Source organism: Anomalospiza imberbis, chromosome Z (genome assembly GCF_031753505.1).
Source record: "Anomalospiza imberbis isolate Cuckoo-Finch-1a 21T00152 chromosome Z, ASM3175350v1, whole genome shotgun sequence".
In the NCBI taxonomy this organism is placed as follows: Eukaryota; Metazoa; Chordata; class Aves; order Passeriformes; family Viduidae; genus Anomalospiza; species Anomalospiza imberbis.
The window spans coordinates 22,720,734-22,740,733 of record NC_089721.1 but is presented as its reverse complement, the minus strand read 5'-3'; the positions used below and the strand labels follow the sequence as shown (position 1 = coordinate 22,740,733).

At 37.9% G+C, this 20,000-nt stretch overlaps 1 protein-coding gene across 2 annotated transcripts in view; it reads right to left on the bottom strand.

Annotated features, from left to right (window-relative positions):
- TBCA (tubulin folding cofactor A) overlaps window positions 1-20,000 on the bottom strand; it is a 530,652-nt gene that overhangs the window by 496,080 nt on the left and 14,572 nt on the right. Inside the window, exons 2-4 of one of the 2 annotated variants that reach the window (XR_010994651.1) lie at window positions 18,363-18,468; window positions 11,190-11,276; window positions 8,318-8,502 (exon numbers count right to left, since the gene is read on the bottom strand). Coding sequence is in view for 1 of the 2 variants with exons in the window: in XM_068177511.1 (XP_068033612.1) it covers window positions 8,422-8,502; window positions 11,190-11,276; window positions 18,363-18,468 (274 nt within the window). In the remaining variant the exon portion in view is untranslated. Of the gene's footprint in view, window positions 1-7,288; window positions 8,503-11,189; window positions 11,277-18,362; window positions 18,469-20,000 lie in introns of those variants that run through there. The other variant, XM_068177511.1, reaches the window with a different exon arrangement.

The following is a 20,000-nucleotide window of genomic DNA, read 5'->3' as shown; positions in this document are numbered from 1 at the left end:
AAATGCAGAACATGATGGCAGTAGTGCCATCTTGTAATACTGGGCTGAAAGTGGCCTTTTTCAGTGAATCCAGGAACTCCATCATAATTACTGCTCTTTTCACACAGAATCATAGAATCACACAGAATAATGAAGTTGGAAGAGACCTCTAAGATCAAGTCCAACCTATGCCCTAACACCTTAACTAGACTATAGCACCAAGTGCCATGTCCAGTCTTTTTTGAAACACATCCAGAGATGGTGATTCTACCACCTCCCTGGGAAGACAATTCCAGTACTTTATTATTCTTTCAGTGAATTTTTTTTTTCCTAATACCTCTTCCCTGACATAGCTTGAGACTGTGTCCTCTTGTTCTGTCAGTTGCTGCCCGGTGGAAGAGACCGACCCCGCCTGCCTACAACCTCCCTTCAGGAAGTTGTAGAGAGCAATAAGGTCACCTCTAAGCCTCCTCTTCTCCAGGCTAAACAACCCCAGTTCCTTCAAACGTTCCTCATAGGGCTTAGGTTTTCATGCTCAGATGGGCAATGTGACAGTGATTTTCAAGTGCAGGTGTTGGGTTTTCTTTTTTTAGCATTGGAGGCAAGGGTGGTATTAGTAATTTCCACTCTTTGAGGGTGATGAACTAGAAAGAGTAATGTGTTGGGGTGTCCAAACTGGGAAGAACCAGTAATGTGTTGGGGTGTCCAAACCAGAACCCTATGTTGAGCTTCGTTGCTGGTAATCAGCAAATCAAGTTTCCTCTCTGAATGTTAAAAAAGCTCTGTTTCCTTCTTAAGCCACATTATTTATAGCTAATGAAGAAGTGAGGGGGTGCAGGAGAGAGTCTATCCCAATGGATGGTGACGTGCTGGGGGAGGAAACCTCCTTGCAAATGGCCTTCCTTACTTTAGATGGCTCCCAGCTGTCACTGCTCTTCTCTCCTGTGCTGTCCTCAGAGTGTGCCCGCTTTTTGCTCTGCAGGGAGAAAATTAGAGAGGCAGCATTAAAATAGCCTGATACAGTCAGGATGAGTGTGTTCTTTTTTTAATTCAATGTTTGAAAACAGTAGTAGGCTCCTTGGATTGCTTATTGAGATTCCTAGTGGAAATAAGAGCTCAAGGCAGGCCAGTTTCCATGTAAGCATTGTTTAAATTCTCTTACCTAGTTGTAGCTCAAAAGGAAGCTGAAATGTTGAATGTTTTGTCTTGTAACATCTTTATAAGGTTTTTATCCTGGATTGCAAAGAATGATATCCTTTGTGATCATCTTGCCATGCTTCTATTTTTAGTGTATGTGGTTTTGAACAGCTTTGCGTTTCAGAAGGCAGGGTGATTCTCTTTGGCTTGAGGTATGCATTTGGATTAATCTTCAGCCTGTAGTCCAAGTCTTGTGAATCCAGAGTTAGCCTAACCACCAGGCAATAGACACTTCAGCTCATTCCTCTTCATCCTGCCCTCTCCTAGACATCTGGGCACTTAATCCGATTTACCACCATTTACAACCTGGGCTCTAGTGCAGAAGACTTTTAAAAACAGCTGAAGATTTCAAGTACGTTTCATGTGTTAATCTTGCAATGTGTGTGATTTTTCTCTTGTAAGGGAGTTAATTGCTTCTGCTTGGTTAACAGTATTAACTACCCGTATTATACTGTATAATCCTGAGATTATTAACTTCTGTGCTTAAAACTGTCAAAAAGTTCTGAAGCTTCTTTGTAAACTTAAAGTTCAATTTACACTTCAATATAGTTTGCTCACTTATACCAAAGGACAGAAGTACTAAAATGAAATAATCATCACATCACCACTGGGAGAACAAACTTGAAACAAACTTGAAAGTAAGGGTTGGAGAGTCAAATTCATTTTCTGAATAACAACAAAATGAAACTGCGGTGCTATTGGTAACCTGTCCTGGTAACAGTGGTCTACTGCTCTGCCTAGTAATCTAAGACAAGGTACAATTTGTGTCTGGCTAGTCAAGCATCTACACAGTGTGGGCTTTCCTTTTGCCCACAGACCTGCAGAACATCCTCTACATATTCCTGTCTGGGCTTCATGAAGGAGATGTAAACTGGGAAGTGAATTCTCTATTTCTGAAGGAACTCTATGTGAAGAGCAGCGTATCTCTGACGTTAAGCCAGCTATGAAGTGCTTTTAATCATAGGCAGCTGGTGATGTTGTAATTTTTGAGTAAAGTTTGGTATTTGGATGTCTAAATAGAGCATTGGTCTAGTTGCAATTGAATTTTTTATTAAAAGTCAATTGGAGCCTTTCTAAAAGGTGCTGTGTTTGGTGCAGAAGGGTCTGGAATCTTATGTTTATCCACAGAATGTTCAGTGTTGAAAAAATTTCACCATTCTTACCTTGATCCTCATTTCTGTGAAGTGTGATGTTGCTCTGGCAGCACCCCTCTTAATGGTAAGTTTAATGAAAGGAAAGTAGTTTCCAAGTCAGCTCACATCTAGGCTCCCTTTAAGGAGTGGGTTCTGCCCTCTCACCCTGGCACAGTGAAGACCTATTATGATGGCTTTTTAGGTCTGTCTTTCTAAAAGTTCAATGATATTCAGAAATGGACAAGACAATTACCAATTTAAAATTGGTTTGACCAAGTAATCTGAGGTTTGTTAGCTTTGGTGTGAAAATTACTTTATTTTCATGACTTCAAAAGCTTTTCTTTCCTCTCCATTGACTCCATCTACTGTGTCTGAGGATACATGTGGAATTTCAAATGTCTTGCAAGTGAATTCTCATGAGTCCATAGTAGCCAGAAATTGCCAGTTGACTCAATATTCCTTGAATTGGTGGGTAGCACTCCAAAATTGCAAAGGCAAACAATATGAGAGTTTATTACTGGCACATTAAAAAACAAATGGTTTCAAAAGTTCAGTGTACTGTAGTTGTATATTTTTATATCACTGTTTTTACTTTAGTTTCAGTTATAACCTTCTTAATTAAAAAAAGTATAAAATCTAAGTTTACAGCTGTTTAATTTGCTTAACAACCAGTGTTTAGTTCATCGCATTTCTTTCCCCACACTATTAAAAAGGCAGTCTCCTCCCTTGTGCTGGTTAGATTTCTTATTGCAATTTGTTTGAATGTGACAAATGGTATTTGATGCATGGAGGTGAGGTCCATTAGTAGGCAATGGCCATGATAAAGCCTTTGAAGAAGGAAGCTTCTTAACTCACTGGTTTCTCTGACAAAACTTCCTAGTTGTCATCAAGGATTACTGTTAAACTTGTTACACTTGTCTTCCATTGAGTTTTGGCTACTGGTTTTGTGTTCCCCACATATCCCCCACTCAAATGTGAGAATACAGCTCCCTGCTGCCACCACAAAATACAATGGAGTTTCCTTCATTTGGAAAAATGGCAGGAGTGTGGAGGGTGTATGTTTACCCTCAGGAAAACTGCAGTCCTGCTCAACAAGTTTACTCTGATTTCTGCTGATGGCAGCATGACTGGGGAAAAGACCCCTTAGTCAGGTCTGGTATCAGGAGCTGTTCTGGCTTCTTACAAATCCTGTAGTGTTCTGGGTGTTAGTGTTCAAACTTTCCTTTTACAGGTGCAGCATTGGTTCAGTTTGGTGCCTAGGTATTGAGTAAGTGACCTAAGAAAATGAAACATAACTCATTAGTTATGGAGGCTTTTATGGAGACTCTGATTTTTACGCTTCATAAAATGTGAAGTTTATCTTCTTTGTTGAAAACAGAAGACAAACCAAATCTGATCAATTGGTTTTGAAAGATACTCTGTTCATTTACAAATGAAGTATTTTTTACTCATTTTAGCCTGCTCCTTTAGAAATGTGTAGAAGCTGTAATAGAGCAGAAAGCCGAGTCACTAAAAGCATCCAGAGGAATTTAATTTTATTTTCATCAACTAATCTACCCACTCATATCTATCTGTGTAAACTAATTACTTTTTTAATTAGGTAGCCTTTTTGATTGCTTATGGAGAGCTGTGGTGAAATTTACTGCTAATTATGCAGGAGCAGAAGGATGCCTCTGGATTGTTAGGAAAGATGAGAAAATTTTATTTCCTTTTGTTGAAATGGAGAGCAAGTAGTAATTGATACATAAATAATGTGCTTATTTTTCCAATTTCTACCTATTCAGCCTCTGTTAACCTTATTAATTGAGGCTCTTTCTGTGGGTTACTGGGTTTCCTTCCATCTAATGTAACAGCTACAGTAACTTCAGAACAGTAATAAACCAAAACTGTTGTAGAAGTTTTTCTTCTTTCTTTTAAAGGTAATGTTAATGTTGAGTGGTTCTAGAGTGGTGATGTTTGCCCTGAAATGCTGGCTGCTGAGACATGCTAGCAAGCAGTCTGCACAGTTCAAGAGCTGATTTTTTCACTGTGGTTGAATCTGTGTTCAAAAAACTGTGGAAGGTGGCAATTACACATCCCCTTTGCCATCACCTTTGAAGTCCTAAGCCCCTAATTTGGATTTATCATTAGCCCTCTGTTACATGTGGTAACAGCATAGCCAAGACTGCACAAGGAAGAGAACCCAGAAGTGGTTCTCCTTTGTATTTTCTGTTCAGTGTCCTTAGAAGTAGGTTCCTTGAGAGATCAGATGGGAGAAGAGTTGTTAAGATGGTTAGGCCATAGACAAAACATTTTCTTCTCCCTTCCCTCAGCTTGTAGTCCCACTCTGCATCTGTATGAACAATGAGACTTTGACCTAAATTTGCTACTTCCCTTGCAGCTGTTTCCAGCAGGCCCCACAGTTCACTTCTTACCTTGAAAATTCCATCCTCTGATTTCAGCTGTACTTCAAACTTGCTTCCTATCTTTGCCCTGAATGAGCTGATTTGTGCACAAATTAACACATAAAATAAAATGACAAGTAGGAACCTAAAGTATTTTTGACATTGTGTGTGTTTGATGAGTGTTCAGAAACATGAATAGGAAGTGGAAAGTCAGAAAACATTGGTTCACCTGGTCCTTTCATTAAGGAAGACCATTTTCACCTTCTTTGAGTCCCCTGTGTTGTGATATGCAGTGTAACAGTTGAAAAGTCAGGTAGGTATCACTGAATTGTCTCCTTTGAGGGGACTCTGGGGATCTCCTCTGTGCTGTATTCAAAGTTGTTAATTTCAGCTGTGTAACAAATCTATTGTATTTTTGAGTGAGGAGATAAGTGCTGTTGAAAAAGGATGAATACTCATCCAACTTTTGATGCATTTCCCTTATGTGTAAATATGAGGCAGGATCAGTGGTACCTTTGTCATGAGTAACTGAGCTGCCTGGTCAAGAGAAGACCTCTAGGAGGCAGCTCCAACAGCCTCCAGAGGCAGTCTGTTCCAGTCTTAGTTGTTTTCTAAGGAAGGAAGCCGTCCAATATTTTTTTCTGCTCATTGTAACTCAAGCTCATTGCAACTCAAGCTCATTGCATCTTAATCTGTCTGCCAAGAAAATTTTATTATTTTCTTCTGTAATTCTGTTTATGCTTGAAGATTATTACCACTGCTACCCTCAGTATTTTCCAAGCTAACATGTCTGGATTTGTTCCTTCTTTTGCACAGTATTTTTAGTAGTTTTCACTGTTTTCCTCTGAATCCTTATTTGTTCATCCATTTTAGCTGCAGCTTCTTGCTGCAATAATGCTTCTAGATAAAGCCTTTCTAATAAGAAGGGGAGTGTAAAGCTTGTTGCCCGTGTCTTATGAGCTAAACAAATTTTTTGCATGTAATACACTAAAATTCTTCTATATCTCTCAGAAATGGTGTGCAGTGTTTCCTTTTCCCATGCTGGTACAGTAGAAAATTGCTGCTGCCATGTGTAAGTTTGCTTTATTTTCTTATTTAAATATGTCCTTACTAAAATAAGTATTTTAATTTTACTCCAGTTTGTCAGAAACCTTTTGATCTCTGATACTATCCTTGAAGATACTGAACACTCTTGTATCACCCACATATTAAATGTACATACTTGCTATTCTACTTCTTTTGTCATATAGGTCTGTTGAAGACAATTGTACTTTTTGGGGTGATCAGAACATCCAATTTTAGAAATTCTTGGTGACTACCCAGTCTTAAGAAGCTGTGCAGCCACCTGTCATACTAATGTGGCAATTCTGAGAACCCCAGTCTATTACGAGTAAGTATGGCTCAGTTACTGAGTATCTTCCTTGATATGAACCTCCTGAGTTAGACCAAGGACTTGAAGTCCCTCCCCTACCCCTCATACCCCAAGTGTTAGACTGCAGATTGACTGCAGCTCCATTGAAGGTGTCACCAGAGATGGGGAAGGTGGGTTGCCAAAACAGGATTTATTATAGGGAAACAGAACAGCTCTGTGTCATTTAGGCTTTTGTGGATTTCACCCAAAATACTTGTATACAGTTAGCTCTTTCCTTCTCCTAAAGGATGTTGGCAGTGTGAAAACTTGCGGCTGTCCCTTCAGAAGTTAGACAGTTCCAGAGGCATCTGGAGACAGAATATTTTCAGGCGTGCACATACTCTTGATTATCATCAGGGAAGCTGGCTACTTCCTGTACTATGGAACATGCTAATTTTTAGAGAACTTAGTGGTAGGGCAGACATGAGAAACCACTCACCCTAGAAACTACTGCACTAAGAAACTTTTCTTAAAGCTTGTGTGGTAGTTAAACGCCATGTGACTTTCATTCTAAATGCCAGCTTAAGCCATATGACAATCCTACTTGCCTTCTTGCCTGTTAGCTTTCATATGCATTTCTTGTGCTACTCAGCAACTGCACATAATTTTTCTTTGGGCTTGTTTTCCAGAAGAGTGTATTCTTTCTTCTTCAGAAGAGCAATTTTTATTTTAAACCCTGCTTTACCCAGCAGACTTGGTATCTCCCTACACTTCTTTTTCAGCTCAGCATTTACTCACCATACTCCACTCAATGGCTGCAAGCAGACTCATGCTGCAGTCTCTCAGCTGAGACACACGATCCACTTTGTGCACTCCAGCCACCTTTCCCAGTGAAGGTCCACAGAAGAAACTGGGTAAAATGAGTATCCAAAGACAGATGTTTTCCTCAATAGCAGTTCATAAGTGCTGTGACCCAGGCAGTGTCTGCTTGGCAGTTCCATGCCTAGAACACAATGCTGGTAGGAAGATACGCATGTTCTCTTATGGAACTGTATAGTCAAAGCAGGTTTCACCTCTTAGCCCTCTATGGTACTGGTCTGGGGTCACTTCATAAGTAGATCATTCTGAATGATTCAATCAGCAATCTTTTGGTGTTGATCTGTCAGAGCAGTGCTTAACAGTGATGAGAAGCAGACATTACTCTAAATGTGCTTGAGGTACATAAATAAGTACTGAAACAACAGTTTACTCAAACTCAGGCAAATTAACAAAGAATTTTATTGAATATTCAATTTAGCACCACACAAAAGGTACACTGTGCTTTGTGTTGCCTTTAAGAAACATGCCAGAACACTTTCAAACTAGAAAAACTAAAGTAAAAAGCTTTCTTGTTTATCAACAGAACTTACTATTTGCTTTAGAGAAGCTACTCTGAAAACCCCACAGCTTTTGTATATAATGTTTTAATGGTCTTCCACGCAGATTAAGTGTTGTTCCCTTACCCATTAGTTCCCCTTAGCTCTCTTTCATGTCCTGGGGTTTGAACTTTTCTCAAAAAAAAATACCACTTAGGCCAAAGTGCTGTCAAGAAAAGCATTCAGTGCAGAACTCTTATTACCAGATGCAACTCACAATATACTAGTCACCCGCTAAATCCTGTTTCCTGAAAAGTAGAAGAATTTTGATGCATGGAAGTTGTATGAATTGGACTCGACTCAGTGCCATGTACATTGAGAAAGATCTGGAGTCAGCTCTTGTCTTGGACTCCAACAAGGAGTACATACTTGATAAAATTACAGAATAATTGCACCATAGAAGAAAGGTAGGTGACTGGGAAGGGTTATTTGGTCTACCTTCTCTTTCAGTACAGATTTTTATACTGTATATTATTTCAAATATAAGGTGCTTCTAAAGCCCATGTCAGAGCTGGAACCAGATGGAACCTTTCCAACCCAAATCATTCTATAATGCTATTTCATTCTGAAGTATTTACTGGTCCCTCACATAGCCAAACTTTGTTTCTTAGCCTGAACTGTTCGGATTTAAGGTCTCTATATTAACTATTACACTTACTTTACATGGGCTTTTTTTTTGTGGTTTTTTTTCAAGTTTTTTTTTGGTTTTGCTTTTTTTTTTTTTTTTTTTTTTTTTTTTTAAATTGAGGTGAACTGGAAATGTATCTATTTTGCCCAAATATGGAACACACAAATGTTTCAGAATATTCTTTATTTGATGCACCTTGCAGTTAGAGAAAGCTCAGTTTGCATAAAGGGTAAAGGGAACTTTAGCAAGTCAACAATAATAGTAGAGCCATAGTCAAATGAAACTGTGGAATGGACCCCGTGCTAATGCATATAAAGAGAGAACTGGAAAACAGCTAGGCTTCCAGCTTCACTAACTCCAGTATGGAACGTGCTTCTTTATACTCTTCAGCTTCTTCCAATTCTTTTTCGTTTTCCTGTAATCAAAAGCAACATTTTTGAGTACTCTGAAAATAACTGTTCTGGGATTAAATTTAAGAAGGTAAAAAACCGCCAACAAATAAGCAGAAGGCTGAGGTACTCAACAATATTTCTGTCTTACTGGCAGCATCTTCCTATGCCTCTCAAGTGGATGGACTACAAAATAGGGGCTGGGAGAGCCAAGTCCCTCCCACTGTAAGTAAAGATCAGGTTCATGACAACCTGGGGAACCTGAATGTACCTAAGTCTATGGCACCTGACAAGATGCTTCCCAGAGTCCTGAGGGAATTGCCTGATGCAGTTGCCATGCTCCTCTCCATGAAATATGTAATGTCATGGCAGTCAGGTGAAGTCCTTAAAGACTGCAAAAAGAGAATTGTCATTGTGGACTATATGGTCCTCCACAACATCCTTCTCGCTGAACTGGAGGGAGGTGGATTTGATGGATGGACTTTTCACTGGCTAAGGAATTGGCTGGATGATCACAGCCAGAGAACTGGTCAATGACTCAATGTCTGGATGGAGATTAGTGACAAGTGGTGTCCTTTAGGGCTCTGCAGGGTGACCAGTGTGATTTAATATCTTTATTAATGACATAGAAAGTAAGATCCATAAATGTGCAGATAACACCAAACTGCGTAGCTCAGCTGATGCACCTGAGAAATGGGATGCCATCCAGAGGAATCTGGACAAGCTTGAGAAGTGGGCCCATGGAAAAGCTCATGTGTTTTAACAAGGCCATTGTGCAAGGTGCTGCACCTGGGTCAGAGCAACCCTGGTACCAGCACAGGCTGGGCATGGGCAGATCACAGCAGCCCTGCCCAGAAGGACTTGGGTGTGCTGGGGGATGAGAGGCTGGACCTGACCCAGCCATGGGCACTCACAGCCCAGAGAGCCAAACGTGTCCTGGGCTGCATCCAGAGCAGTGTGGGCAGCAGGGCCAGGGAGGGGATTCTGCCCCTCTGCTCCACTTTGCTGAGACCCCACCTGCAGTGCTGCATCAGCTCTGGGGTCCCAGCACAGGAAGAACATGGACCTGCTGGAGGGAGTCCAGAGGAGGCCACAAAGACGATCAGAGGGCTGGAGCACCTTCCTTTTTGGACAGGCTGAAAGTTGGGTTTGTTAAGCCTGGAGAAGAGAAAGCTCTGGGCAGCCCTCATGGCAGCCTTTCAGTACTTAATGGGGGCCTACAAGAAAGACTGGGACAGACTTTTTATTAGTAGGGCCTGTTGTGACAGGACAAACGGTGATAGTTTGAAATTAAAAGAGAATAGATTCAGACTAGATAAAAAGAAGAAGCTTTTTAAAGTGAGGGTGGTGAAGAACTGGGACAGGTTGCCCAGAGAGGTGGTAGGTGCCATATCCATGTAAATACTAAGTGTCAGGCTGGATGGGGCTCTAAGCCACCTGATGTAGTTGAAGATGTTCCTGGTCATTGCAAGGGAGTTGGAACAGATGATCTCTGAAAGTTCATTCCAACCCAAACCATTCTATGAAATGAGAAATATATAATTTTTGAAAACACATTCTATGTTACTCAAAGCACAGGAAAATTTTTTGTCCTGCTTAAGGTCCCAGATAATGGCTGTCATGTGCAAGTGGATTTGACCTATGCATACCTTTATTTGATAGTGTTGAATATTTAAAACCAAGGGACGAGTAAGAACAAACTTTAGACCAACAGTACTCTCAGAAAAATGCTTAAGTAGACTGACAATTGAAAAACATGCTAGGATACAGTACATTAGGTGAGCTAAGCACAGAAAGCAACACATGAAGACTTCCAAATTCTTAACAGCAATAGTAACTGTCCCCACTCCTTGTTTTAGGTTTGCATACTATGAATCAATAGCACCATTTCTGCATGGCACTGAAATTTAGACTAACTGTTCAGTAACTAGTTGAATGACAAAAAGACCCTAAACCCTGCCAGGTACTGTGCATTTAATTTGGGAAATAGTAGAGACAGACTAGAGATTAGGACACCTTGACTTTTCCGTTAAAAAAGTATTTGCAATTTTAGCCTTCACTATATCTGGGACATCATTTAGGATGTATATTTTTAGACTCACAATACCATTTATTGTGCACCATCATGTGTAGCTGAAATCTTGATGAGAAGGCAGCTTTTAAAATAAGGATTATCATCTCCAAACATAGTATAGATTCAGTGAATCTATTTGTACAACATACTCTTTATTCCTAAAGGTATTTTTATCTTAAAAAGCAGGGCAGTACTGCTCACTTCACTAATAAAACGTTAAGCATATACTCAGCAAGGACTCCTTTGACTTGTCCACAGCATAAAAAGTAACCAAAGTACTTGACAATTTCAGTTCCATACAAGCATATTATATACGTTTATACTATTTATAAAACCTAAAGTGGGCAAACTGATTTTTCTGATGATGGAACTAGCACAGGAGTTCTGCGTCCATTTTCACAGTCTGGGATAAATGTATGTTCAGTGTACATTAAGGACAGTTTCTAACACACAGTCTCCACAGACTGAAGACCAAGTCTGAAAGACCAAGTCTGCTATCTAAAGCAAAATACTGGTATCTTATAGGATGCTGATCTTGGGACCTACAGAAAATTCTTTAATCCAGTTTTTATTTGCTGCAGTTGTTTATCCAGGAACTGCAGCACTTCTTCATCAGTTGGGGTGTGATACAATACTCACTAGTAATTGAGTAAGCTCTGCATGTGCAACTTCTAGTCTGCGCTGGCAGTCTGGAATCATCATTCGTGACTCTTGTAAGATCTCGATCTGTGAAAATCAGAAGACAATGAAATTAGAATATGTTCCAGACAGAAACATTACCTTTTAGTATAAGTTTTTACTCCAAAAAAATCAGCCATCTAGTAATTATCTAGAAACTTCAGAACAGTTGAACCTATCTTCTGAATAGGCTTTTCTTCTTAAAATACATTCACTTAGTGTAATTGCTTAAAACTCCGTTAATTTACAACACATTTCCATTTACTCTGTGCTTGACTGAATATCAAGTATTAAATGCAAGACAGTATTTAGAATAATCTTTCCCTTAGCCAAAAAGTACAGCTTAGTAAGGTTTTCAGAATTTGTTAAAAAGTCTATTTGGAACAAACTTTCTCCTGCTGTCATGAAGCAGCTTCATCCAAAAGGGGATCAGCTGGTTATATAAATATCTCCTGCATCTTTTGGGTAATAAAGAAAAAGAATGTTCAGGTAATACCCCATAGAGATAATTACTGCATGAAAAAAGTTATTGAGTTATTGATCACATTGTGTGCAGACTGCAGGAGGTTCTGACTGAAAGACAAAGGTAAAGAAAAATGAAAAGCAAAGGCCAGCAGGCTCATATTTTTGATGCTTATCATGCATAAAAAGTTATTACATATCCTTGTGCTTCATTTTAGGAGGAAGATTATTCTCACCATGCACTTTGAACAAAATTACTAAACTGGCACCCCACTGAATCTGAAAATCCTGCAACCTCCTAAAGAAAACAAGGTCAGTTTTAAGAAAGAGAACATTTATTTCATGGAGCATTTCGGAACCTGAACACCAAAAACTGAGAAGAAAAGATGTGCAGAGTTGTTCAGCAATGTTAAATCTATTTAGAAATTAAAATCTGTTAGATATTTAGATATGAAACATCTCTGTACAGGACAACCTGCAGCATAAAGTCTTCCCTTCAAATGGCTTTTTTCTTTCTGTCATTCCTATGTTGTATCATCCTGCTAGTATTATTGCTGCTGTACCAATAGGGATGTAAAAGGGATGTTAAGCTGTAGCTAAGAATGCATTTATGTATTCAGAAAGGCATTGTGTAACAAGATATTATTAGCAAGTTTTTAAGTGTCACTTGGACCATTTGGTTTTGACAGAAAAAACTTGTTTCTAATTTTACACTTTCATTAGTCAATGTAACAGCCATAGAATGAGGTGTGCCATAAACTGCATGATATGATGCCTCTTGCTTTATATAGTAAAATATCTACAGGAGTGAGAATATCCAATAATTACTTCCTTGCGCCACACAGATACCAAATATTAATGTGTTGTAAAACTTGTTAGGCAGATAATATGAAATTAGTAATTTATTCGATATGTGCCACTAGATAAGTGACCTGGGAAGGCATGTAATCTTGAATCTGTAAGCTATAGTCCTGCCTGTTCTAAGAAATAAACAAATCTACCCAAATAATTCTATTCAAAACATCTGACTGATTTCCAAAGGGTTACCCAAGTTTTATTTATATGTACCAGTGGTGCAATGATGAATAAAAATCAGAAAGACGATAAATCCTAGAACTATAATCAGCAGGTGCAAACAGCTGGAGACTACAACAGGAATTTTGTAAAGCCATTATGATTTAACTTCTCCATAAACCAATTTCTTTTCAAGTAATGCTGATAATCCTACTTAAGACTATTTACTTTTACAAATATACATAGTAAAGTCAAAAGTTCAAATAATTATATAAGCTTTGTGACTGGATTTTTAGAAGTGTTTACTCTTCAAATTCTATCAAAATTCTGCCCAACTTTCAGATGGAACTCTAAGGGTGACAAGCACAATAGCCACCCAAACTCCAATGCCAGGCACTGCAGCCATTTCCATCCCTGTGACGTGCACTGCAGGTACTCTAATTCCACTGACCAGACCAGAGCAATTCCAGCTCCAGCTAAGACTATTATTCAACCCCAGCCAGGAACTAAGTACCAGGCACCAGGTTACTTGCTCCTGCCCCCAGCCCAGTGGGGAGAAGATAACTGGAAGAAAAGGTAAACCTTGTGGGCTGAGATAAGAACAATTTAATAAATTTTAAAAATGCAGTAATAATAATGAGAAAGGGAGAGATGTCAGTTTCATCAGCTTTAAAAAACAATCGAGAAGCAAAGTATGTTGATTTGGGTTTTTTCCCAACTGACCCACATCTAACCAAGAGATTTAGAGATATTACATATCTCTAACAAATAATTTGAAAGAAATAAAAAACCCACCCCAAAACAAAACAAAAAACCCCAAACAAACTCCATAGGGCTCTGCTTGCTCTTAGAAGGACACCTTGATATACTACTGGGTCACAGGGTATAATGACAGTATTGTTTCACGTGACAAGAGTGGTGCTCTGAACAGAAAAGGCGGGCTAAAAACCATGACAAATGTAAATGAGTCATGTATGTACCAATTATATACAAAAAGGAATATATAGTCTAGCTTTTACATACTGTCACATAATCACTTGCCTGTTTTCTCTTGCACGGATAATCCTAACAGTATGGATCTACTCAAAGATAGCAGAGGTAAGGAAAAGACATGCAGATAATTGTTTGCTAAAACAAGTGCTACTAGTTTGAACTGCTTTTCCTCAAAAAGTCTGTAAAGCACTTGGAATCCACTGACTAATTACAGCCAATATCTGGTGGAAGAACAGGGACCTAAAAGAAAAAAAGTAACCTCTAAGTATTGCAGACACCAAAGGTTCCAAAATTTAGTAATCCCACTAAGTAAAATTAGTAGCACACAATAAATTATCATGCTAAGGCTACTGGTAGGCTAATCCATATTTGCAATTAAAATCCATACCATTGCAGTACTTCTCATCTCAGTAGTAAACAGGAGTAGTATCAAGATACTGGGCCTTGGTAATATCATTGTACTTGGCCAGGATTGTAGTGTAGGGATCTATGGAGTAGTACAGCTATGTAGCAAGAACCTGGGCATAGGGAAGGCAGGAACTCAAAGGAGATGCAGCATTAAGGTGAATTTGGACATCAAAAAACCCCATTAATGCACACAAGAATTGTAGGAAACATAGTTTTATGAGTTCTACTCGCTTTCAGGCCCAAAAGAAGCTTTAACTATCCACAAATACAGGATACAACAGCACGCTTGCTGTAGGCAAGTTGTCAAATACACTGATCAAAAGACTCCTAAAGGACCTTGCAATAAAGAAATGGGGAACACTGTTTTGTTTCTACAGTGCTTGAGTGCCTCAAGAAATGGCCATGTATCAACAACAAACCACCTACTACTTCTAGCATGAAAACTGATGAAGGAGAAAACCCTCTAGATGTAATACCTTGAGGTAAGATCTAATCCTGTTTCCTCTAAAGCAGATCACTTTAGGACATTAAAGACATAAAGTCTGGAATCCAAAAGGTACTTATATCTGACTAGGTAAGAAGGGAAACACTCTTTGGAAAACAGAAGGGGAAAAGGATGATCACAGTAATGCTTTTTCATAATTTGGTTTCTTTCATAAAGTTTGGATGCATCTTTAATACCAGGTCTGTGTTAGGGATACTGTGTTATACTTGGTCCAGAAAACTCCAAGTTGATGGCTTTTCAGTAAACAAACTGTGCTTTTGTTAAGGATACTGTCAAAATATATAAGGAGAAGCATTAGGTCTTCACTAAGCATTTCCACTGCCACTTTACCAAGCATCTAGAGCTAGAATTTAGATTATTAAACAAATGTCATCTATTCTTAGGGGGCACAAAAAGTACTTAAGCAAATAACAAGACTGATGTAAAACCACACATTTAATCTAATCTTACTTAATCTGTGAGAAGAATGAAACTTTGAACCAATCGAGAGATCGGCTGGAAAGAGCTAAGAATGTAAAAAGCCAACTAAACTAACCAGAATATTTTTTTGAGGCTAAACACACATGTAAAAAGCCCTAGAACATTACAACCTTCCTTTCAGCAAAAAGTCCACCAATAACAAAATCAGCAGCAAATTACCATATTTCATATTATTTTCCAAAATAGCAAATAGTTTCCAAATGCATCTTTTAAGCTGTTTCAGAAGGCACTCTTTGACTCAACAAAGCAAGAGAAATATTGCAGTTTTCACAAATACTGGAAAAAACCAGTGTATGAACAAGATGCACTTTATATACTCTTTTGTACTTTTGACACACAGAGATTAAATTCAGTGTTAAATCCACTGGATTTTTAATTTATCTAGAAATCACATTACTCAAGAAGTAACTTGGAACTGTATAATTACATTTAAAAAACTGGAAATTTACCACTCACTTATCAGTAAAAATGTTGCCAGTTAGCAAAACCACCAGAGTATACCTACAATCCCAGAGAGAGGAAACATAGAGTAGATACCTTGCTTTCCCACTCCCTCACAAGTCTCAAAATAAAAGCATGAGCTGTGAAAGGATGTTTATTTATATATGAACATCAACAACCACAGAAATGCAGAAAGCTACAGGTTTCTATCATTAGTCTGCACTCGAATGAGACTGTGTGAAAATTCTCTATTAAAGTAGTATTATGAAGTTCCGTGGAAAGTCTTCGTATATTGAGAATTGTTATATCTGAGTAGAAACTACGACTTCATTAAAAAAAATCCGTAGGGAGTTAGAACTACACTACTTCTTTCTACCCTGAGAAACTATAAGCAGAATTTGCACTTGGTGGGATCAGTCAGAAGTATTTCAATATTTATTACCGTAACAACGTCTTCTTGCACACTACAATGGAATCTTCAGCATCTAACAGCATTGCAAGTAAACTGTCCTTTTTGTTTTTCTGGTAGTGAACCTGCTCCTCATTAAGCAAGTCTTTCTGGACAGTTCAGGTGAGGACTAGCATGTAACAATTGCCAACCATCCCAGATGGGCACTGCCTCAGCTAGAGAAGACTTGAGTCCACTGGAACCAGGAGCTGCCCCAATGCATAAGGAGTTAGGAGAAAAACACTGAATCAAACCCTATTGTTCTACAAAGGGACTGATCCTTCATTACAGACCAGACATACTCTGAAGACTACATCTGCTGTAAGAATGCTATTTTTCACTTTAAAGTGAAATTTTCCATATTCACTTTTATACGTAAAACTGTATGTTCTGAGATGTAACTAGAAAGCTAAATGAAAACAGTACTACATCAAGAGAAAGTATTGCTTTTAAGCTTTTTAAGAATCCCTCCCTGAACTCTGGACTGATTTGTGCATGTATATAAATACATAAATACACACACACACATACACATATATATATGATTTAGCCAATACCTCAGCTAAACTAATAGTTAAAACTATTCTATTAATCTTAAGTGACTGAAATTGTTCCCACCCCCCAGATGTTACTTTTCATTACCAAAATAAAGATTACAACTGTATTTTAAGAGTTATGCACCCCAGAATGGAAATTAGAGATTATTAACTAGAAGCAATTCTTAAAATGGATAACTACAGATATTTTTTCTGAAAAACATCTCAAAGTCTTTACTGTATCCAAAATACTGTTCTGAGCCAACTCTCCCCGAATCATGTAACTTTCTTTGAAGTCTCCAAATTTTTAATAACCTAAAATACTAACTTCCAGAATGCAAAGTGCGCTAAATAAACAAGAAGTGAAAATGTCATTGGAGAAACTGTTTGCTTTCAAAGTGGATCAGGCAATTTCTGAATGAATCAAGACTGTTTTCTGTAAAGGTTTTCATCATTGGTCTTTGAAAGGACCTTCAAGTAGTATGTAGCAATTTCAGCAGAAGTTCACAGCCATCGCTGTTTTTGACTTTCATGATGTCTTGCAGGTTGTTGTGGAAATACCATGATACAGGCAAATAAACTGATGAATGGGCAACACTAAAAATAGGAATTGAACTCATTAGTTCTTGTTAGCACCAGATCTTCAGAAAGGCTACTGTTTTGTAGATCTTCAAGTCTCACTCTGGTGAGGCAGAAGACAGGAATATACATATACAATCTTTATTTACATATAAATTCTTTATTTGTATTTCATTGCCATGGCATAATGAAAGCAAGGCAGGATATAGATATATGAACTGAAATAAGGATTTACTAAAAAAGTTGGTTTAGCTTTTTCTAAAAGGGCTTTCTCCTATCTTTTGTTAATTTTTTATTTTAATTTTGTTTAATCTATTCTTCCATTGTTTAAAAATGAAGACAGGATTCCAGAAGGTTATGTTTATGACTATTAAGTGAAAATAATTTTAGTTTACAGTTTGATTTCTCTGAAGATTTGAGAGAAAGCATCTGGGAAATACTTGGACAAAAAATATAATCAAAAGGTAACATAGTTAGTTGAAATAATATGAGGACTACAGTGAAATACAGACATTTCACACATCTGTAGAGAATAAACACCAATCTCCCAAACTCAAGCTCCTCTTGTGAGTGTGAGATGTGACACTTTTTCAACCAAAAGGGTATGTACCAACTGTCTGCAACCACTACCCTTGTGGTAAACCTTCCAAGGAAAAATGTAATCATATTTAACAGTGACACTAAACTTTACTCTTGAGCAGATCAAAGTACAGCACGCCCTCTCATAATCTATGACTTAACTACAAACCCCAGCAGCTCTGCAGCTGCATACCCACTGCTTTCTTTCTCCAAGGTTTGTGATTTTACCAAAAGGATACTGGTGTACTCAAGAGATGAAATGTTTCTCCTTCATATTAACTATCGGGCATTCTCACTTTGCTCTAACATTTCCAGTTAGCAGCAAGCACTTGGTTTACCTACCCAGACCATGTATTTACTACACCCAGACCATGTATTTACTACAGGTTCTTTGTATTTCTGAGAATGAGTTAATGATGGCCTCGCACACAGTTAGTGAGTAACAGTCATATAGCACTTTATTTAGCACATAAGGTGCTAAATAATCATATACATATATATAAGACATAATCCTTTTAATTTAACACCTTAAAGAAATTTCCATGGCTGATTTTTATGTCAGGATTTTAGTCTAACATTTATATAACATGAGTTTAGAAAAACATACAGGAGATTCCTCTATCTAAAGATGACTATGAATAAATGAAAACAAATAAGGATTTCATAAAACAAATTCTAGGATAGTTTACCTGCTTTTTAATTCCATAATCATCACATGCTTCAGCTTTCATTTTTTCAATCTTTTCTTCTTGCTGTTTTGCTTCTTTTTCATACATAATTTTTTCTTTTGCCAGCCTGCAATTAACAACCAAGTGATTGTGTTAATCTCATTCTATTACAGTAAAAAATTACATCAGTGAAAACAGCCCCCCACTCAAAAGTTACAGGCCTGGAAGACAATATGCGGTTTTATAAAAAACAGCTTTTAACCACTAAAAAAAACCCAAACAACTGTATCTTGGAAATTATTCATTTAGCTATAATATAAAAAGAGTATTTTTCTCCACTTATCTTGATGTGGTTTGGGGGTCACAGACAAAAGTAACAGTTCCATAACTTATACTCCAACAATTTTCTTTATTTCCTGTATTTCAGAGGAAAAGGAATCCATGTTTTAATCCTAATAACAGACCCATACTTGGGAGCATGATGCTTTTTGCTAACAAGCATAGATTCAAGAGTAATATAAGTAAGTTTGAAAGTCAGAGAAATAATTAAGCTAATCTAATCTGATGTCCTACTGTAACTATTACATTGTAATCCCATTATCAAACTTTATTATTTGTTACTGCAATTTTGCTGTTGCATCTCCCACTTTATCACACATATTCCCTAGGTGTACGTTAGATTACGCAATACCGCGGCTTCGCAATACTAGATATGAACCAAAGCATGTTTCAGGATCTGAAAAATACTGGAACAATTTCTCTTCAGCTAGTTCACAAGCAGAGCAAATACTGAGATACTACTGCAGACCTGATATTGTGCTGAAGAAAATCCTTCCCCAAACAAGGGCAAGATCAACCTATATAAGATTGTTTGAAGATAATTTAACATCCAAAAGAACATTATCAGATTCAAGAAGCAAAGAATATATTATACAATGAAAAGACAATAAAGGTCTAGAAGAGAGCTTCATGACCACATTAGTGCATCACTGCAAATTAATTCATCATTTGTCACAGTTAAGTGCCCTATCAGAAGTGCTGAGATTGGACAAAATGTTACTGGGGTGTCAAGAACCTCTGTGAACTGAAGCTCCCACAAAAGCACCACTGCAGGTGTATGGCAAAAAAAAAAAAAAAAAATTCCACTGAGATTATACTGATAATGCAACAGCTAGAACTTAGAACTCACCCTGTGATTTACAAGAGTTTATTTGCTAAAATAGCCCTAAGCCATGGCTCCACAGCAGTCAGTCTAAGTTGGGCTGTAGCAACACACACCTGAACTTGCTTCAGTCCTCATGGAGTCACACAACCAGAAAGGGCTGTCAGCCTTAGAAAGCATCTTCAGCTGTGTGCAGAGCGCACACTCTGGGTCAACAGACTAGGCCAATTTGTACAAGTAAGCCAAGTACTAGCTTTGAGAAGTAGAACTGGAGAAAGATAGGAACCTAATTACTAATAATAAAGACACTAAATGAGTGGCTGTAATTCCAACTACTGGAACTAGTTCCAGTATTAACATCAGTAAATATTGATTTAATAGAGGATGAGTTAATTGTTTGATCAAGTTTACTTGATTTAATTCCAGACAGTATTAGTTGCTTTGCTACTTTTAGGTTCTAAAAAAGTTCATTTTAATCAACCCGTGAGACAGATGAC